Source organism: Natator depressus, chromosome 7 (genome assembly GCF_965152275.1).
Source record: "Natator depressus isolate rNatDep1 chromosome 7, rNatDep2.hap1, whole genome shotgun sequence".
Classification (NCBI taxonomy): domain Eukaryota; kingdom Metazoa; phylum Chordata; order Testudines; family Cheloniidae; genus Natator; species Natator depressus.
The window spans coordinates 58,099,791-58,122,339 of NC_134240.1; the positions used below are offsets into that span (position 1 = coordinate 58,099,791).

Below are 22,549 nucleotides of genomic sequence, written 5' to 3' on the forward strand. Positions count from 1 at the left end.
AACAATTGCAAAGCTGGTTTCATTTCAAACTGTTCCATTTTTTGTTCATTTAAAAAAGATTCATCAACATTTTTAGCAGTGAAATTACTGAGATTTTTCCTTTAACGAAATCCCTACAGCACTGGACTGGGACTCAGGAGACCTCGGTTCTGTTCCTGGCCTGGCCACTGCCCTGCTGCAAATCATTGGCCCTCCCTGTGCCTCAGTTTCCCTATCTGTATAATGGGGATAAAGGTACTGACCTCCTTTGTGAAATGCTTTGAGAGCTACTGCTGAAAAGCGCTCAATAAGAGCAGGGTAGGCGCTGAGTAAGCACAAAAGTTGGTTAACGTGTCATTGAAAGTTTGAGCCAAACCATTATTCACTATGTCATGAGGTATTTTCACCATTTTGAGGGGATAATGTCAATTTTTTGGACAAAAATTTCATTTTGGGGGAGAGGCCTTTTTTATGAACACACTCTTTGTCTGGAAAAATTCTGATCAGCCATAGGACAAACAGTCTTGGAATTCCAATGATCAACAGCTTCAGTGCGGCATTGTGAAACATGTTTTCAAAACAACAAACAACTCCATTCCTTAAGGTTAATTAAAAGGAATTTTGGCGGGTTGGGGCAGTCTTGCTCCTAGCTCCCCACCACACTTCTGGGGGTGCTCCCATTGTTGCTTATCACAGATCCATTGCAAGGAGGAGTCACTTAAACATGAATCATGCTCACCTCTCTCTCCTCCGGGGGACTACCCTTCCTCCCTCCGGCAGGGAGATTTTTTCTAAGGCTCACCAGAGCTTTCCATCCAGCTGGTGATGAGTGCTGGGCTCTCAGTCATGTGGCTTATGGAACAGCCATGTTGCAGTCATGTCTCATTTGTATTGGTTGCTGTTTGTTTACAACACTCAGTCCCACAGTAAGTAGGAGGATATATCAAAAACTAATATACACATTTTTAACAGTAAGGGAGACTATTGGAAGAAAGTGCCAAAGGAAGCAGTGGATTCTCCATTGTTTGGTGTCTTCCAATCAAGCCTGGATAGTGTCCTGAAAGATGCTTTTGTTAAACACCAGTGATTGGGCTTAACCCAGGGGTAACTGGGTGATATTGTCTGGACTTTAAGCTTTATGAAAAGAGCCACAACTGGCTGTTTTTTGGACTAGACCAGAGCTTCAGGAAAGTTTAGTTCTGGGTCCAAACTTCAGTCTTTATCATTAGCCAAACCTCAGGCTCCAAATCCCTCTATACTATGAAGATGTTTCAATAATCTGGATCTGAAGTTACTAGCCCAGACCTATTAGTCTAAAAATAAAAACAGAGCCCTTGAATAATTAAACTTAAAAGGACCTGTTTAAAAAAAAGAGCGAATGTGTCTCTAGGGAAAGAACAGTGCTTGACATTTGCGCAGATTGTACCCAGTGTAATGCTTAAATACATGTTTGCATCTTATCACTGCAGCTGGCTGGCAGCAACCCTGACTCAAGAAATGATTCTTCCCAGAGACTCAAGGATAGAATAAGCTTTTCAGCTCCTGCTAGCTCTTGAGGGTGGTGTTTTCCTTAAAATAATTGATTGACTGAGCATCCCAACTTTCCTTTAAAAAGTACGTTTCTAGCCCTCGTGGTTGCAGAGAAAAGCTTGAAAACATGATTCTGAAGGCAAATAAACAGAGCCCCCAATGTATTTGGCTTAAGAATCATGATTTCAGAAATAGCTCATGATCTTAGGTACAGGGGGCTGATTTATAATGTAACAATGAACTGCACCCCAGTAACTATGCAAGGACTAACCCATTCAGAGCAAGGCAGACCTTGTCAGGATTTCTGTCCTGGCGCCACCTGGTGGCACCCAGATAAAATGGCACCCAGCACAGCATGCAGGGATTGCTCAGGGTGCATTTACCTGTGTGCGCTGAGCCCCAGAGGCCAGCTCAGGACAGGAGCTGCTGAGGTGTGTATAGCTCCTTGGGAACACTGAGGGGTGAAGGCAGGCAACTGCGCTAGCATCAGGCCAGGAGGGTGGCTGGAGGGTCTGATAAAGGAAGTGGCAGCATCTCCAGTTCTACTTTTTGCTCAGCATGGAGGGAAACACTGCAATGGGGGTCACTGTCCATTGCTCAGGTGTTGGTGTAGCTGCCACTGATTCCAGGAGGGGGACCAAGATAGCAACTGTCTCCCTCACTGCAGCGAGGGCTTCCCGTTGTGGTGGCTCGCTGAGCTCTGTGCTTGCTGGTCAATGCCCTTTGCTTGGCTGGCCACTCAGGCTCTGTGCTGGCTGCTGCTGAAAGTTCTGCCCCTATGGGAAACTGAGCTGGGGTGTCCTGCCCCAGTCATGCAGGGAGTCTGGCAGAGCTGGGGCTTCATTAATACACATGGTGGAGGATACTGAAAAGTCAGGAGTGATTAAAGGCAGGGGATTATAATGGAGACAATTTGGCCACTTGGGCTATAGTGGCAGTTATTAATGCTCTGGCCATCCCCCAGTCCTGGAGCTTCCCAGCACCAGGGAGGAAAGGCTACTCAATGGAAGGGGCTTCATCCAGCAGCACAGATAAAGGGTTAAAGCGCCAGGACTGTGTATCCTCCAGGTGATACATAGTTTACCTGTCTGGCCACTAGGTGTCAGGATTGCTCAAGATAAATGGAGCGAAAAGCTGGCTGGCCAGAATGTAACAACCCAGGCCAGAATTTAAATGGTTCTTGACCCACAATTGGGGCCAGATTGCAAATGAATCCAGCCTTGTGGGGAGGGATTTTGAGCTGTTTGGAGAATCTGCCCCTCAGTGCCATACTTGGAGCTGGGGGGCACTGGGCACTTTTGAAAATCTAGCCTCTGATTAGCATCTAACTGGGAGCTGAGCTCTCTGGAAACCCCAGCAAATGCAATGACCCTCCTGTTCAAAGTGCTCTTGAAAAGGGGTGGCTGCTGGCAGCCCAGTCCTGCCAACCCCATGTGTTCATAAATCACAAGTCAGGCCCCCAAAATCAGGAGATTGAAAAATAATAATAAATGTTGGGTTTCTTTGTCTTCTGGTGTCTGAGCCCTCATGGCACACTGGGGTTACCTTGTCAAGCTTCTTTCCGCAGCCAGAAGGGCTAAAAACTTATTCGTTTACTTCAGTGCAAACTGAGATTCTCATCTAATCCTGTAACTCCAGGAGCTGGGGGCTTTAAGGAAAACACCAAGTGTGTGAGATAAAATTGCAAGAGTTGGCAATGCTGCTGGGCTGCCTGCCCCTCCCCCGCAAATCCTACCAGTGTGCCTGGGCATGGAGGTTAGACAGCATTTGAAAAGGAATGGCTGAAGCTCACAAGCTAGTGGTTTCAGGTGAGACTGATTTCCAGGTGGTGTGTGGGATTGATGGTTTTGATGAAATGTCAGGGGGTTTTCTTGAGTTCAAGCCAATGTCTGAACCCTCAATACCGGAGTCACTCATTAATTCCTCTGGGGAGTCTCAGGTATCGTGAATCTTTAACCCAGCTGCACCTGTTGCCAAATAAGGGCAATTGAACAAGTCCACGCTGTGATCTCACAGAGGATTTTGTGATACAGTAACTCCTCACTTATCGTGGTCCTGGTTAATGTTGTTGCATTGCTGATCAATTAGAGAACATGCTTGTTTAAAGTTATAAGGGAGCGTTGCACAACATTGTTTGGCAGCTGCCTGCTTTGTCCACTGCTTGCAGGAAGAGCAGCCCGTTGGAGCTAGCTGGTGAGGGCTTGGAACCAGGGTGGACCGGCAGCCCCCCAGAGTTCCCTGTGTAGCAGCCACTCAGCAGGCTATCAATTGCCCTGCAGTTCAGCTGTCCCTCCCTGCACTGCCCTGTGCTGCTCCTGCCCTCTGCCTTGGAGCTGCTCCCAGGAGTTTCCTGCTTGCTGTGCAAGGGGGGGAGGGGAGAGGAGAGGGGTGCTAATGTCAGGGTGTCCCCCTTCCCCCCGCTCCTTCCCCCCACTCCTTTACCCCATCTCCTCAGAGCTGGGGGAATGGAGGGGGAACAGGACAGGGCTCAGGATGGAGGGAGCTTGCTGGCAGCAGCTCCTGTCTCAACTTGCTGATCTACTTAAAAAGGCAGTGTACTTAGAGTGGGGTCAGCATACTTAAAGGGGCAATTTACATTAATTCTTATGGGGAAATTGGATTTGCTTAATGTCATTTTGCTTAAAGTAGCATTTTTCAGGAACATACCTACAATGTTAAGTGAGGAGTTACTGTAGAAGTTTGAACCAGTCGGCTGTATTACGTACTTTAGTCCCCTTTGGAGTAGGGGGCACCGCAGTATTAGCCCTCTAGTACAACTTTGCCTTGAGACAGTTCAGGGAAAATCTTTCTTTTTCTCAGTGTAAATGCCTACAAAACTATGAGCTGTGTGAGAAATGCAGCCAAAATTGTTGTTCAATTAATGAAACACCAACAGGTTGTGGGGAAGAATTTCTTTCATTTTGTGAGTGACCAAGAGAACAGCTCAACCTGTGCTAACAGGAAATAACCTCCCATGCCAGACCTGTGTGTAAACCTTAGGGAGGGTTCTGGAACCCAACTCCCAGAGCAGTGCACCCCTCAGCCTTTAGATCTTTGCATCATGTCAGCAAAACCCCTTTCTCTCACTGAGTGGCAACTATAAAATCCTTGACAAACCAGTCACGCCCAGGGGCAAGCTGGCTGGAAAATGGCAAGTATGCTTTGACAAGTTTGAATGTTCAGAGTTTTCTGACAGAAAAGCAAAAACTGAATATTTGGGGCTGTTCCGTTCTCTCCCTTCCCTGCACCCTATGGTGCCACTGGGGGGAAAAAAGGGTGTGTGTGTGGGGGGGGGTGGAGTTAAAAAGGGAAGGAAACCAAACCCAAATATTTAAATTTTGTTTCTGTTGAAAAGTTGTTTTATTTTAAAGAAAAGTTTGTTTTGGAAAAGAGGCCTGGCTTCTCAAAGTCCTGCAGGTTAGGAGCCTAACCACTTTTGAGGATTTGGGCCAAAAGAGAATTTTGAATGGAGCATTCTAACAAAGTCTACTCTGGGGCCCTCTCGATGGTGCCTAAAACTCAATTTCTTTCTCACGGGCAGGGCTGTTCTCTAGTGACGTTCCGCCCCAGTGCAGAAGCAAACGTTGTGGAACTGTTGGTTAGGCAGATGAAGGCGTTCCACCTGGGCAGTCCTGGCAGCTGCACTAGAAGTTGCCATGGCCATGTTTGCTTTGATGGCCAGGGGTGGAGTGGCTAGCTCTGCAGGGTAGTGTCCTTCTAGGACACCTGTTTTTAAATTCACTATAAGTGTCCTTTTAGAGGAAACATGCAGCCATTGAGAGCATCAAGCTGGGGGAAAGGAAATGGCAGCTAGCTTGTAAGGATGGCTAAGTGATTGCAAGGCAGGGAGAAGAGACCAGGGTTGGTTAGAATATAAAGGGGCAGGGGTTCTCTCCAATTCTCAGCATCATGCTGCCTCATGCCTGGCTCTGCCCATCCAGTTGGAAGCAGGATGCAGTCTCTGTATAACCGATTGCTTATTTCAGGCAGATCAGCCGTTAGCTTTCTTTGCTGGCTTCATATAACCACATAGGGCCTGCTTTTTGAAATGTGCTGAGCAGGCCCCCAAAAGTCTTCTGAGGGTAAGCCAGCCTGAGGATGCCCGGCCGTGCAGGGATCAAGCTTTTTGTCCCAGGAATGCTCTTCAGTTGATCTTGAGTGACCTTCTGGTCAGTTCTGGGAGAGGCCTTCCCTTAATGCAAATGAGTCTAGTGCTCCTTGGCTAATGTGGCCTCTGTCAGTATCCCTTTCCTGTGAGGTGCAGGCCAGACTGGCAACGACTTGATCTGTTCTGCTGTTCACCCACCAAGACGCTAGGGACTCAGGAGATGGCTATAGAGCCCACCAGCTGCTTCTGTGCTGGTCGGGTCCTTGTCCCATTCTGATGTCAACGGAATGTTGGGTACAGCCAACAATTTATGGCGCATGGTGCTGTGATGGGGGTGTGGGCTCTAACAGAGCAGGGGACTGGACTGGATGGAGGCCAGGACTCCTTGGTCCTGTCCTTGCCTCTGCAGGTGTCTTTGGCTCAGTATCAACTTCATTGTTCCACAGCTTATCCATAAGACTAAATGGCACCGAAATCTGACTCGGAATCATGTCCGGCTCTCAGGACCCAATCTTGCGCTCCCTATTGAGGTCCGGCACCCATGGACATAACTGGGGATTCTGCCTGGGGAAGGCACTCAGGGCTGGGTCCTCTTCTCTCCGGTTCACAAAGCTGACCGCTTCCGTTACATGCCGACTTCCTATACACACTGATGGATTTAGGCATTGACCTTGCTAAAGCAATGGGGATTATTGCAGTAGATGTCCCAGTGGAGACGAGGGCTAGGCACTGCACAAACACACTGTGTGAGACCGTCCTGCTCCCAGTCTAAACAGATGCGGGTGAGAGAGAGAGGATTATGATCCCCATTTTACAGATGTGGGAACGGAGGCAAAGGGATGCTAGATGACATACTTAGGGTCGGGGGCTCTGGGCCACAGCTAGGAGCTGAACCCCAAGGTCAGGCCAATGTCTTAGCTGCAAATTTATCCTTCCTCCCTTGTGCAATTTTTACTCCTTGATTACAGCTGTTCTGCTGCAGTGATATGGGGATGATGTGAGAGGCCCAGGGGTGCTTTGGCCTCTATGCAAAATGAAGAGAAAAATGGGGTGGCTTCTACACTCTGGCTTTTAGCGAGGGAGATTTTCTCCCAGCTCCCCAAAGCACAGACCTCCTCGCCAGGCCCTGTTGCTCCCGGAGGTCACGGCAACACCAGGCAAGGGCTTCCCCGTGGGATAGGAGAAAACAGCCTGAGAAGTACAGGTCCCTGATCACATGGCTGCAGCCAACAGCAACAGACCACTTTCGGCTCTGGTTTAAGTTGACTGAAAAGGGGAAATATAAGTGCAAATGGTAACATTCAGGCTTGTCTCAGAGCGAGGCAAGAGGCATGTTTTGTGAAATTCTCTCCTGGGCCGTGCAAACTCTTTCTCTCTGCCTGAGTGTCATCCCCTCTGACTTGTACTTTGCCTGTGTGGCTTTCTGCTGACTGGGGTTTAGAAGGAATTAGCCAACGGCCTAATGCAGCCTAGTTTGTGGAGCTTGCCCCTTCCAAACCCTGATTTGCCCAAGGCCTATATCTGTCTGTGGGGCCTGACATGGAATCTGTTTTCTCTCAGGCTCCATTGGTGCAGTACTGCTTGCTTAGAGCTACAGGGCTGGATTAATCCCTGGACTAACCTGCGCTGGCCTTACACCAGGGAGGAACTTGGCCTACAATGTGCTGCTGCTGGCTCCATCACTGCCTTCCCCCTTGGTAACTGCACTCACACATGCAGCGAGGAGAACATGCTGTGCACCAGGCATGCTGCTGTGTGGAAATGGAGCTGCCAGTGGCTGAGGAGAAGAGGAAAATCCTAGGCTCTCTCCTGTTAAATCAGCTGTGCCCCAGACACCAAGTCCTTTCCATACAGTACCATGAGGGCGTGTTGCTTTGGAAACATCAGGAGTGTTACATCTACATTGCCCTGGCTTTGCTGGAAGAGGGAGGAGTTTTAACAAGGACATCTTTCCTCCCAGTTATTTTTCAGGCATTTGAGTTAAATAGGTGTTAACAAAAACCAAAAGGATCTAAACACTCTGCATAAAATCCCTTTCCCTCCTCAATTAATCAGGTTTCACTTGCTTGATATCTCTGATGCCATAATCCTAGTTCTCTAGTTGACCACAAAATCTGCTGGGTAGAACAGACTAGAAAATACCTGAATTTCTAATGTTAAAAAATAAATACATAAAATAAATGGCAAGCTTTAAAACTAAAGAAAAATCCATCCAGGCCTGTTGTTATAATGAAAGGGAGTGGGGGGAGGCAAAACCCCTTTGTTTTTTTTATTCCTAGGTGGGTCACCAAGTCCAGTTGTGTCATCAATGCAGTTTATGTTGTCAGCTTCATAAAGCCACCGAGCAACCCCCTTGTTAGCAAGCTCAGTGGGGAGGCCAAAGACTCAACAGCATTTAGAGGTGACCTCTCCAGATCAGAGGCACTCTGGTGAGGGAAGCTCCTGCTGCTTCTTGCCCATGTCCTGTGGATGGAGAGAGAGGGCTTCAGTCTCCGGGGCTATCAAGCCAGCACCTTGCCCTAGCAATTCAGCAAACCGTCAAGAAAACACCATTTATTTGTTAATATTGGAGCAAGGAAACTCTCTGATGTATGGGGCAAAAAGAAGCCCAGCTCCCTGGCAGCTCTATACACCAGCTGAGCTGCTCTGAGTCATATGAGCTGATTTGAGTGCCTCTTGGCTCCAGTAGCTTGTGGTTCATTTTGTGCTTCTCCACTTCTGCTTTCCCCAGGAAATAAGCACAGCAGCTAACCAAGTGATTCACAGTGGAAAGTTTAAAGAGCAGAGTGGGAGCTGTTGAACGCTTTAAGATGCCTGTCAGGACAGCTGTGTCACAGACAAAAGAAGAAAAGCCGGTTTTCCTGGATATAGCAACTGCTAGCTTTGGAAGTCGCTGAACCTGCATGCCCAGGTATGTCACCTGCTTTTCAGATTTGCTTTGGAATTGGAAGTGACGGGTTCACTGCTCTAGCAAAGCAGGTGGCATCTGTCGTATTGACCAAACACTTTGTTTTGGTAGAGTCACTTTTAAATGGGAGAGGCTTTTGTGAAAGTTCAGCATGGTGTTGGGCTGTCGGGAGAGAGTGGAACAGCAGGGATACACACATGAGTCTCTGTTCTCTGTTCTAGGGACAGCAAAGGGATTATAGGTGCAGAATGTATCAGCTGCTGTTGTTAACAGAGTTGTTTGATTTGCTGTAATTGCCTCCAACTCTCATATACTTCTGTTTTTGTGTGATTTATGTTGACCTGGCTTCCATTCTACTCTTTTTGAGGATCTCTCTCGGAGATTAGCTTTTATCGTTAGACTGCCTGTGGGTAACTAGCAGCTTCCAATGTTCTACTTAGCATCAGGGAACAATATTTCTCTGACGGCTGAACTGCACCTTACAAGTGCAATTCCTCACTGCATTATCCCCCATGCTACTCCGACTGACTCTAACAGGTGTGCAGGGTATATTAGTCAATGTAGAATCTGACCTGACAAGGTGATTGCAAGCTCTCTCTTTCCCGCCCCACCCCGCCCCAGGGGAAGGAACAAAAGCAGGCCAAACCTTAACATTCCATAACAAAGTTTTTGTTGTGCACGGAAAGGCTGTCCAAAGCAAAGCAAACAGAGAAGCCCTTAAGAACCTGAGAAAGAATTAATGATTTGCCAAAATGCCGTATAGAAAGGCCTGCTTTGAAATACAGGCAGCAAACCACCCGCACAACTGAAATGTGGTCTAATAAGAAGAACATGTTGGGCCAAATTCAATCTTGATGTAAATCTATTGGCTTTAATGGAGTCACGCCTGCTCATGCTGTGTCTGAACTGGACATGTTGTAACATTAATCATATTGCTGCAGAAACCAAGTACCGTATCCTATGAAAAGACACCTGTCCTTCAGACAATGTAGAACCCTCTCTACATTTGTCAGTATGTTTAATAGTCCATCTTCTCTTATTTTTTGTTTAGTGAATACTTAAGGGCCCCAACAAAGAGAGGGCCCTATTGTGCTAGGTGCTGTACAAACACAGAAGAGAGAGGGCATGCCTCAAAGAGTTTACAATCTAAAGAGACAAGACAAAAGGTGGAAGGGGAGTTGCACTTAGCAACCTTAACTAAGTTCTTAGTTTTTGTATAGCATATAGTCTGGGTTCACACTGTAAATCTATATGTTTTTAGATTTTCCTTGTGAAATATTATTCCCAGTTCAAACACTAGATGCATGGTTGAAAGTTGTAAATAACGGATCAGATCAGAGGGAATTCTGGGAGGAGGAGCAAAGATTGACTAAATGGAATGATAAAGGAAAGTAAATATGTAGCATCTGACCAACTGACAGTTATGAGGGAATAGGATGCTATCTACAAGCATGAAAGGGCGCAAACAACGAGTAGGGAGAGAAGTCGTGGTGGATTCTCCATCAGTGACAATTTTTAAATCAAGATTGCATGTTTTTCTACAAGATCTGTTCTAGGAATTATTTGGGCTGTGTTATACAGGACTAGATGATCACAACGGTCCCTTCTGGCTTTGGAATCTGTTAATTTATGTATTAATTGAGGGAGTTAAGAGTGAATAGACCTACAGTGTTTGGGATGAAATTAAGTAAAGGAAAATGTATACTGAATATCAGGAGACACTTTCAATCAGTGAGATCTGCCAGGCAGTAGAATAATCTCTGGATGGAGCTGGTTGAAGCCTCATCATTTGGGGCATTTAAAACTAGTCTCTGAGTATTCACTGGAGAACAGTGGTCCTTGCCTGGCTGGAGAGGAATGGAGTAGGGGACCCAAGAATGCTTCCAGCTTTGATTCAGTGACCTAGCTGTTTTTGATGCTCTCCAGAACATTGGAGTTTATTGTACAGTTGGAGCAGAGAACTGCTTATGGAGAGCAACCCTGGCTGCAGAGTGTGGAGCCAAACTTCCCAGATGTTTTGATCCAGCATCTTGCTTTGGGACTTGTCTCTAACTGACTATTTTCTCATTTCACAAGATCGTTTGGTTGAATCTCTCGAGCTCTGAGCAGTCTAGTAGTTGGTAGATAGAATAGAACAGTGGACCAAAATGTGGTCTGGTTGGGGGATTGGTGTTGTGTAGGAACAACTTATTCTCCATAAAGTGAACCACAAAAGAAGAGCTACACTATTTCAACTAGTGAGGCTCTTTGATTGTTTCTCACCGCCAGACCCCATTTTCCGTTTGCCCCTTTTTCAGTCAGAGAAGGCCCAGCCACTTTGCACTGTGATTTCTTACAGATGTCATTTAGAACAAAGGATAAAATTGTACTAGTAAGTATCACTTCCCCTTTTTTTACTTGCTGCTACTTTCTGAGTGACAGCAGTGGGCCTTTTGTATATTTTTACTTTCATGTCCCTTTTTAAAAACACTATTGTATTTTAAAGACTCTTGTTCCATATCTTCTTGGTATGTAAAAATGTTTCATAACTTGTCAAAACTAAAAAGAAAACAGTGCTTAATAGCTAGATCCTAAGCGATCACCATCAGTGTTGAAGGTGGGCTATAACACAAGCACAAGGGGCCCCTTAAAACTGTTTAGACCAGTGGCTTTCAACCTTTTTTCATTTGCGGACCCCTAAAACATTTTGAATGGCGGTGCGGACCCCTTTTGAAATCTGAGAAATAGTCTGCGGACCCTGAGGTCCATGGACCACTGGGTGAAAACCTCTGGTTTAGTGGTCTCAGATCCTAGCTTCATGGTAGCAGATCTTCCCAACAGAATAATTGTCTTTTAAGAGGAAAAGAAAATTCAAGGGATTCAGAGATTTTAAGGCCGGAAGGGACTGTTATGATTAAGAAGGGACCATTATGAAGAGAAATATTTGTTCAACAGCAGTCAGCGGAAGAGTTGGGACTGGACTAACTCAGTGTCTCTTGGCTTGAAGTTTAATGCATCTTCCCCCTAGACTAGAGGTATCAGTAATGGGATAGGCTATAGCCTCCATTTTGAAGAGATGACATGTACACATAGATTTAGACATCAGTGGTTTGTGTTTTCCCTATATAAATTTCACTTCTGGGATGGAAAGAGTGAACTGGGTTCTAAGTGAAAGGGAATGTAACCAAGCCTGGGCTTTTTGAGTTGCACAATGATCTCCATTTAGGGTATTTTCAGCCCTGATTAGGTACGGGCCACTAATACTTTCCTGTGTTTTCCTCTCTCTTTACTTAACTTTACAGGCTCAGAATGACAGAATCATAACTATCAGGGGGCAATCCTTGTCCCATTGAAGTCCCTGACAAAACTCCCATCGACTTCAGTAGGGGGCACGATTTCATACTAAGGGACCAATACTTCAGTGCCTTACTCATGTGAATAGGCCTCATTTAAGCTTGGCTAATACAAAAAAAATTAGTTTTAGTTTTAAAAAAAAAGAGTTCATAAATTTGTCAATTATGAAATAATTTTATATATTTCTGGATCTGCCACTGGCCTGCTGGGGGACCTTAGGTATGTCACTTGACCTCTCTGTGCCTCAGTTACTCCATCTAGAAAATGGGGATAATGATCCGGACCTCCATTGTAAAGTGCTTTGATGTCTACTGATGAAAAGTGCCATATAAAAGACAGTCTTATTATTGTCATTGGATCATCTCTGGTCTTTACTGATGCAAGTAATCCTGCTGAGTTCCATCGGACTATACTGTGTTACTAACCTGAATAAGCATTTGCTGGATCCAACCATAGAGGCAGAAAAATACCTAAATCCGGTGTTCTCCCTGGTGGTGGTAACTGGCTTTACTTTTGCAGTGCCACCATCAAGGTGATGAGACTACCGTTATGAAGAAGGGATGCCCTTCAGACTTGTTGTGAAGGGCAAGGGCTGCCTCTTTGACAACGACTGGCTCTGAACACGCTTTTCATTAGCCCCCTTAGGAAAATCCAGACTTTTCTGAGGCAATACACAGCTCAGAAGTGGGCTGAGGCCAAGCAATGTCGTTTTACCAGAGCCAAAAATAAAGCATGACAAATGCTTCGCCCGCTCAGTCATGGGGCACATGGTCTTCCTGTCTATCTTCTGCAGTGCTGTCGTTGCACAAATTCTGCCCATGGCATGGTGTTGTCTTCATTAATTACTTATTTTTTTAAAAAACTGGATGCTGGTGACAAGTGCCAGATCAACAGCCTTTGGAGACTGACGTCTCCTGATTATCCACAGTGATGGAGCAAGCTTCCCCTTTGGTGCCCTGCCTACAGCCCTGACTTGAAGGTACAGAACTAACCTCATAGTTCTGTCTCCATGTCCATTTCCCCCTTACCTTCCTGCTGTGACTGCTAGCAAAGAGTATTGACTAGCGCTATGACCACCGATTTGTTCCACATGGGACACTGAACAGCCATGAAATGGCAAAAATATCCCCATCACTGGAGCCCTGGGCTACTGCGTGAGAACCAGGGACTGAAACTGACCAGGCTGGTTTCAGTGCCCAAGCTGGGCAAAGTGCCAATAGTAAACAAGCAGCATATGTGCTGGAGAGCAAATGAGCATGAAGCTTTAACAGTTTAATCTGGCTGTGGTGAGGGAATTTAAGGTATGTTTAGTAGTGTAACCCTTCTGCCCGTCAGAGTTGGCAGCAACAAGGGCCGGGTTCAATATCTAGGGGATCCATTCTAATAACACAATGCAAACCGGCTCGAGCCCCCACCCAGTGACCTGGGACAAATATATACCACCCCCGCTGGGCGCCTCCAAGAGGCAATACTTCCCCTCTCGCAAGCACATAGTCTGAGTGTAGCAAAAAGCCTTTTAATAACAGAGAGAAACAATGTGGCATTATGTTGGGGAAACACCACCAACAGGATTCATAACACAACCCATGAGCAAAACCCACCCCAAGCAGATTGGGTTGTGTCCTTTCCCTTTGGTTCTTCAGTCCAGCAACCCCAAATCACCCAAAGTCCCATGACCCAAAAGTCTCTGTCCCTGGTCAGGGCAGCCCCAGAGTTCGAAAGTTTATCTGCGGAGCTTTACCTCCCACCCTGGGTGGAGATGGGACGGGGGTAAGAGGCACCTTACATGATCTGAAGCTGACCGCCCCACAGCTCCATAGGCCTCCGCTCCGCTCCGCCAGCCGCCCCACGAACTCCTTCGCTCCACGGCCCACAAGCAGCTCCCGCCGTCCCACGAACTGCTCCGCGTCCCACCAGCAGCTCCTGCCGTCCTACGAACTGCTCCACCAGCCTGTCCACAAGGCACTCCAGCCGTCCCGCAAACTGCTCTACAATATATCTTCAGGCTCCCCCACTACTTAACACAACGCTCAGTGATTTCAGCTCTTAGGTGAATTCAGCTTGTAGTAGGGGAGCCTCAGTGCTGGTGCACTGTTAGCCCAAAGTGAGCTCAGCAGCCTGTAACTAGACTTCTAATGAACTCAAAATTAGCTCTGATATTCCACAGTGGAGAGAGGAGGAAGTGCAATTAGCATGTAAGGCCCTCACCAAGGGGCCCATGCCACCAAGTATTAATACTTGTCCCCAGCCTCTCTCAATTCACAGAGTTTTGGAACCCATGACCCTTGCCTAGCGAGTGCCACTTAGTTGATGGTGAGTCCCTCCATCATAACAAAAGGCCAAGTACAGTTCCAAGCACAGTTCCCATAATCAGGGTAATAACAATTTATTCTTCCTGCCCCAGTAACAGAGACACTGGGGATCCCACAGCAGCCAAAGTGACCATTTGGGCAGCTATGGCCTCATTCTAGGCGGGGTGGGTGTGCCTGTGCAAATGAGATTGGCCCCTGAAGTTCTTTTCCACAACTTGCCACACCTCACCACCAGATGTCAGGGTGGAGCTCATCCTGACACTGCTTACAGTAGAGATGGCTGGGGATTTTCCCTCAAAATATTTTTTCAACAGAAAGTACAGTTTCAGGAGAACAAATTGACATTTTCCAGCAGAAATGTTTTCTGTTGGGAAAATCAAAATAAACTATTTCATATCATCCCCAACATATTGATGTTGACTATTTCATTTTGAGTCAATTCACCATTAATCTTCTATGTGCCTCATGTCCCATATTCTCCTTTAGAGTTTGGGCTCCGTGGTTGCACTACATCTCCCAGGGCGCACTGTGGTCTTTTCTCTGGTTGAATTGATGTGGTGCATTACGGGAGATGTTTGGCTGGGAAGCATAGCCCATAAAGAAGAATGGGGGCATGAGCCACTCAAACTACAACTCCCATAAGGCACCAGGGCACCTCAGGGGGAAACAGATTAATATCCAGCCAACCTGAAAGTAAGTGTTTCAGTTTGGTTCACAAACAGAAATAACATATGTTGATTCAGAAATGTCAAAATGTTTCCTGTATTTGGAACTATTGAAATGAAATCTTCTGATGTTTCTGAACCACAAATTTTCAGAACTTTGTTACATTACAATTTTTGATATTTTGACTTTTTGTCCCAAATTGGGATAAAAAAAATGTTGAAATATTGTAATTTCTCATGGAAATTTTTCCAGTTTTCATTTAGTTCTATTTTTTATCTTGAAAGTGATTACAGCATTGCCAATTTTCATGATTTTATTGCAAATCTCATGATATTTGGTGTTTTTAGTTAAAGCCCCAGCTCTGAGAGCCATGTGAATATATGAAAATCTCAACTTTCATTAAAAAAAAATAAATAAAAATTTTAGCCCTCATTGTTGGTGAGAAAAGCTTGGAAATGTGACGAGGGCTCAGAAAGCAGCAGGTAGAAAATAGAAAGAATATCAAATTTACTATTTTCTTAAAATCTAATGATTTTTAAGCCAAGCTCATGATTTTGCGGGGCCATGAATTTTGACTGCTTGGGTTGGCTATACTGCCTTTAACATTTTTATTAACTATCTTGAATCAAGAGTAAGCAGCCCATGTAGAAAAACTTGTATTTCATATGCATAGGAAGTATGCCATTGTTTTTTTATATATTACTTGTGTGTGGAGTGTACTGTTGTACTAAAGGTTCCGCTCTCATGTTAGTTCATGTATTAATAAATTTGGCAAGTGAAGTGAGCTCTTACATTCAACTCCATGGCATTTCTCTGTTTGTCTCATGGTAGTTTTTTGAAAAATGCATCTGATCAATTCCAAAATTCCAGGGAATGATCTAGGTGTCAGTGGGCAGAATCTTATTGATGTGGGTGAGAATTGGAAAAACCTGATTTCCTCTAATCTAAGTGTTATGACTCCGGATACAGGAGTGAGGCGGTGACCTCACAGGGGCCCATGGCAGGGAGCAGACCCTCTGGATATAGGGACAAGGCAGTGACTTCAGGGAGAGAATAAGTTTAGGGCACCATAGAGCTTCCCCTGCCTGCAGCACCAAAAGGGCACCCTGTGGGCTTAAACTGAGGCTACTGGCAGACTCGCTCCCCTACTTTGGCCAGTTCCCCCATCAGTGGGTCCCTCTCCCCGACTCTGGCCTGCATGGGCTTCAGCTGGCTCTAGTGGTGGCAAGGTTCTGACTGTTGCCTGTGTGGGCGGAGCTGTACATTCGAAGCGTGCCACCCTCTAGTAATAATCCCTCACTTGTAATCCATAGACATCTGAGTGTTTTACAAAGCAGGTCAGCATCTTTATCCCCATATTACAAATGGGGAAACTGGGGCACAGAGTGGGGATGTGACTTGCCCAAGGTTATCCAGCAGGCCAGCGGCAGAGCCAGGGCTAGAACCCAGGTCTCTTGAGTCCTAACCTAGTGCGCTATCAATTGTCTCTGTCCAACAGGTAAAGCCTATGCGAGTTCCATAGCATTCGCATGTTGCGCTTGTGAGGGTTGCTCTCAGCAATGAGTAGAGAGCTTATATGTAACAAACAATTGCAAGGAAAGATGGTAGAAAGCGGTAACCAGACCCTGCTGTCTTCAGCAGTCTGCAGGTCCCTGATTTCCCCCGATGCCACCTTTCAAGGCAGAGGCAGGACAGCCCGGTATCATGCATTCCCCCAGCGCAGCCTGAATTGCATGTGGTTGGCTGAGCTGCAGTTGCACCTGGTGGCCACTGGAGGCAGCCGTGCTGCATGGTGTTAAGTGGCTGCCAGTGTGGAACCTGCCCGGAGGAGGAAGTGGTGATGATGGCAAATGGAATAGAAAAGGAGTGAGGTGGACGGGGGGCGGGGGGGCAGATGGAACTGGGCTGAATGAGGAGGAAGAGGCTGGAGGGGAACTGAGGCAGGAAAGCACAGAAAAAGGGGGGCAGGCTGTGACTGAGAGGGGGGAAGAGGGGCACAGAATAGGGGAGCTGCTCCAGTCACCAGTGATCAATCCCCCCCTTCGTTAGGGTTATATGCAAAGCTATGCCAATCATCTCATTACACATGGCAGCTCCGAGGAGGACAACCCCATCCAGCAACACACTGAAGCAGGCACTTGACTTTAAGCACGTGAGCAGTCCCACTGACATGCTTATGTGCTTTGCCGGCCAGAGCACTCCGCATCCTGCAGGATCGAGCCCAAATGGCCAGGAAGGATGTGGGAAGCAGTAAGACTTAGGGGTGACAGTGGACAGAAAGTTACATCTGAGCTCACAGGGGGATATGGCAGCAAAAAAGAGGCACTGAGTGAAACCCTGGCCCCAACTGAAGTCTATCGGAATTTTACCGTTGACTTCAGTGGGGCCAGGACTTCATCCCATGTGATTTGGTGATTTGTGACCAGGTGAGATCGTGTCTTGGAGCAGGGAGGCCTCTCTACATGAGTTCTGTGCGACTGCATATAAATACTGCATCCCGTTTGGAGCATACTGACACCCAACAGATGTGCACAAAGTGACAGGGATTAAGAGAAGACCAAGAAAAATAACTGTGGAGCTTGGGGGCTGATTAGCCTTTCTGACTGGGAAAGAACTAACTAACGACAGGGATCTGTTACTCAGCAGCTTCTGAGTGTTGAGACTGTTTCTGGGTATTGCACCTTTAATGGGCTGCAACTGCCATTTGGTGAGACAGCAAGTGCAGCATGTTACAAGTGAGACCCACACCATGTGCTCTCTCCTGTAGAGTTTATTCTGGTGGCTGCCCTTAGTCTGAAAAGAAAGCCACTGAGATTCAGTCTGGCTGTTTCCCCTGTGCAAAGAGCAATCAATCAGCTCTTCATGGAAAATCCTTCAAGAAAATAATTAAGGTTGACAATTTTGGTTGGACATATTCCTGGAGGTTTCATTGCATAACATAATCTTTAATTCCTGGAGACTTCAGGACAATCCTGGAGGGTTGGCAACCATAAAAATAACCCTTGTTTTTAAACTCAGGTGTGTTTGTCCACGACATGGACCCAGTAGAAGAGCTCCCAAAGCAGCAGGGGGATTTTCTGGACGAGACAGGGCAGGAGCCGGGACCTGACAGTGATGTGGAAGCCCCGGCGCTGCCTGAGGCCAGCGGGGAGAGGCAGCACCAGTGCCCTGCTCTCCTGTGGGAGACCCTAGCCAAGGAGTTTCTGGAGTACGAGCAGGCGTCTCCATACCTCATCTCAGAAGAGCAGCAGAGGAGGCTGCTGGGCTTCCTTCCCCTCTTCCTAAAGGTTTGCTCTTCTGCTGTCTTAGTGGCCTGGCTAGAGGCTTTACCCCTAATTCTCTCTTGCCCTGCACCTAGCGTGGTCGTCATTTACGCTGTGGGTGGGGGTATACCCTGTATGCTACAGGGTCTGTTCTGTAGCTCCTTTGTGGGGTGCTTTTGTCCTTCAGCCACCCTTCTAACAGCCCCTGCGGTGTGTGTGATTACATTGGGGAGCTGCAGTTTGGGGGACTGGGCAGATGGAAGCAAAGGATCTGCCAGTGGATGAGCATGTTTCAAAGCAGGAATGGAATTGGTGTGGCATGGGAAGGGTTACACCAGTGGTGCCCCTTGTTAAGAAGGGATGCGGATCAGGTCTGGGTACAGGTTAGGCTGGGATGGGCAAACTGTTTGGTTATGCAACCTGATGGACAGAGAGCACAGAGTAAATGATGTCCAGATCAATTCTTGGAATAATAATACCTAGCTCTTACACAGCCCTGTTCATTGGTAGATCTCAAGGTGCTTTACAAAGGAAGCAAAGGGCACGAAAGCCAGTTAACTGTAACAATCATGCTGTTGATAGGCCATGTGTCTGTTGCAATATGTACTTTGTGCTCTAAGCCATTTTACAGAAGGGAAAATGAGGTACAGAGAGGTGATGTGACTTGCCCAGGGTCACCCAGGAGGCCATTGGCAGAAGTAGGAATAGACCCTTGATTTCCTGAGTCCCAATCAAGTTCTCTAACCACTAGACCATACTGCCACTTCCTACAGATGCTTCCCCCAGAGCTCCCATTTGCAAGAGGCTTTCAGGACAAAACCCAGTGATTGCTGCTTCCAGAGGGGCTACACCCACCATCTCCCGCATCCCCTGCTGTTGATTGAAACCTGGAGTGCTGCTTTTGTTTGACAGGGGCAAATATGTACCCAGAGTGGTGAAAGGAGCTCTGCTCTTACAGCAGTAGACACGGCAATAGAATCTAGTGAGATGGATAGAAAATTGTTCCTAGTTTCAAATACGTTATGGCTGCATAAATGATGCTGTGGCTTCAAACTCAATCTAGCTGCAAATTTCAGCATGTAACAGTCACACTCTGCTATTGAAGATCCAAGTAGCGATGGGTCAGAACATTTAGATCCAGATTTCAGGCACCACCTCCCACAATGACATTTTCCTGCAAAAGAGTCTTGGTTTTGATGGCAATCCATTTTGGGGGTAAGTTTTTGCTATTCATGCTGTGTGAGTGATTAGTCACCAAAGTCACTGTTTATGCTCCCCAACTAGTCAGGGCAGTGTTTCACAATAGGAGTGTGGGGAGGCAGGAACCAGAGGTCTGGACTGTTCATAGCTTTTACATAGCTGCACAGATTGCTGTATGCAAATTGCGCCCCCGGGGGCCAAACGGCCCCAAAGGAGTTGGGAAAAGGCAAGGAGTGGGAGCATAGTGCACCATGTGTGCTGGGAGGCACAAATTCAATTACACCTGGCAAGGGACATAAAAGGCAATAAAAAGAGGCTCTTTAAATACATTGGGAGCAAGAGAAAAGGAAGGAGAGCTTATAACTTATGACGTCAAGAAGGCTGTGGTGTTTAGTGCCTCATTTGTTTCATTCTCCACTAAAAAGTTGAATGGTGACAGATTACTTCTGAGTAACTGATCTTCAATAACTCCGGGAGGATGGGTGAGGTCATAGAGGACCAGAGAAGGGCAAACATAGTGCCTGTCTTTAAAAAGAGGACATGGGAATTATAGACCAGTCAGCCTACCATTGATACCTGGAAAGATACTGGGACAAATTATTAAACAATCTGGGGGATAAGGTTATAAGGAATAGCCAGCATGGATTTTCCAAGAAAAAATTGTGTTAAACCAACCTAACTTCCTGTTTGATGCAGTTCCTGGCCCAGAGGAAGGGGGGGAAGCAGTAGATGTGATATATCTTCATTTTTTATTAAGGCTTTTGACACAATCCCACGTGACATTCTCAGGGAAATGTGGTCTAGATGAAATTGCTGTAAGGTGGGTGCACAGATGATTGAGAGACCGTATTCAAACAGGTTTCAGAGTACCAGCCGTGTTAGTTTGTATTTGCAAAAAGAAAAGGAGTAATTGTGGTACCTTAGAGACTAACAAATTTATTTGAACATAAGCTTTCGTGAGCTAAAGCTCACTTCATCGGATACATTCAGTGGAAAATACAGTGGGGAGATTTATATACATAGAGAACATGAAACAATAGGTGTTACCATACACACTGTAAGGAGAGTGATCACTTAAGATGAGCTATTACCAGCAGGAGAAAGGGGTGGGGGCGGGAGAGAGGAGGGAGAAAACCCATCCCACCATCAACCTCAGCCTGGACCAGTCCACACAAGAGATCCACTTCCTGGACATTATGGTGCTAATAAGCGATGGTCACATAAACACCACCCTATACCAGAAACCTACTGACCGCTATTCCTATCTACATGCCTCCAGCTTTCACCCAGACCACACCACACGATCCATTGTCTACAGCCAAGCTCTACGATACAACCACATTTGCTCCAACCCCTCAGACAGAGACAAACACCTACAAGATCTCTATCAAGCATTCTTACAACTACAATACCCACCTGCTGAAGTGAAGAAACAGATTGACAGAGCCAGAAGAGTACCCAGAAGTCACCTACTACAGGACAGGCCTAATAAAGAAAATAACAGAACACCACTAGCCATCACCTTCAGCCCCCTTCACCTTCACCTTCAGCAAACCTCTCCAACGCATCATCAAGGATCTACAACCTTTCCTGAAGGACGACCCATCACTCTCTCAGATCTTGGGAGACAGGCCAGTCCTTGCTTACAGACAGCCCCCCAACCTGAAGCAAATACTCACCAGCAACCACACACCACACAACAGAACCACTAACCCAGGAACCTATCCCTGCGACAAAGCCCGTTGCCAACTGTGCCCACATATCTATTCAGGGGACACCATCATAGGGCCTTATCGCATCAGCCACACTATCAGAGGCTCGTTCACCTGCACATCTACCAATGTGATATATGTCATCATGTGCCAGCAATGCCCCTCTGCCATGTACGTTGGTCAAACTGGACAGTGTCTACGTAAAAGAATAAATGGACACAAATCCGACATCAAGAATTATAACATTCAAAAACCAGTTGGAGAACACTTCAATCTCTCTGGTCACTCGATTATAGACCTAAAAGTTGCAATTCTTCAACAAAAAACCTTCAAAAACAGACTCCAAGGAGAGACTGCTGAATTGGAAACTGGATACAATTAACTTAGGCTTGAATAGAGACTGGGAGTGGATGGGTCATTACACAAAGTAAAATTATCTCCCCATGTTTATTCCTCCCCCCCCGTTCCTCAGACATTCTTGTCAACTGCTAGAAATGGCTCATCTTGATTATCACTACAAAAGGTTTTCTTCCCCCCGCTATCCTGCTGGTAATAGCTCATCTTAAGTGATCACTCTCGTTACAGTGTGTATAGTAATACCCATTGTTTCGTGTTCTCTATGTATATAAATCTCCCCACTGTATTTTCCACTGAATGCATCTGATGAAGTGAGCTTTAGCTCACAAAAGCTTATGCTCAAATAAATTTGTTCGTCTCTAAGGTGCCACAAGTACTCCTTTTCTTTTTGCATATTCAAACAGTAGTTATCAATGGTTTATTGTCAAACTGGGAGGGTGTATGTAATGGGGTCCCTCAGGGGTTGGTCCTGGGTCCAGTACTATTAAATAGTTTTGTTAATCCATTTGGATAATGGAGTGGGGAGTATGTTTATAAAATTCGCAGATTACACCAAGTTGGGAGGGGTTGCAAGCACTTTGGAGGACAGGATTGGAATTCAAAACCACCTTGACAAATTAGAGAATTGGTCTGAAATCAATGAGCTGAAATTCAATAAAGACAAGTGCAAAGTACTTCACATAGGAAGGAAAAATCAAATGCACAACTACAAAATGGGGAATAACTGGTTAGGTGGATCTGGGGGGTCTAGTGCATCAAAAATGAAATGTGAATCAACAATGTGATGCAGCTACAAAAAAGGCTAATATCACTCTGGGATGTACTAACACAGGGGTTCTCAAACTGGGGGTTGGGACCCCGCGGGGTCACGAGGTTATTACAGGGGGGAGGGGGTCGCGAGCTGTCAGCCTAAACCCCTCTTTGCCTCCAGCATTTACAATGGTGTTAAATATATTAAAAAGTGGTTTTAATTTATAAGGGGGGTCACACTCAGAGGCTTGCTATGTGAAAAGGGTCACCAGTACAAAAGTTTGAGAACCACTGTATTAACAGGAGTGCTGTATGTAAGACATGGGAGGTAATTGTCCTGTTTTACTCAGCATTGGTGGGGTCCCCACTGGAGTGCTGTGTCCAGTTCTGGGTGCCACATTTTAGGAAAGATGTGGACAAATTGGAGAGTC

The 22,549-nt window shown here is 46.3% G+C and overlaps 1 protein-coding gene across 1 annotated transcript in view; it reads left to right on the plus strand.

The window, feature by feature from the left end:
* The first annotated feature begins 16,437 nt into the window (after nucleotides 1-16,437).
* WDFY4 (WDFY family member 4) overlaps nucleotides 16,438-22,549 on the plus strand; it is a 228,012-nt gene continuing 221,900 nt past the window's right edge. Inside the window, exons 1-2 of the mRNA XM_074959629.1 lie at nucleotides 16,438-16,450; nucleotides 17,855-18,123. Of these exons, the coding sequence (XP_074815730.1) occupies nucleotides 16,438-16,450; nucleotides 17,855-18,123 (282 nt within the window). The remainder of the gene's footprint in view (nucleotides 16,451-17,854; nucleotides 18,124-22,549) is intronic.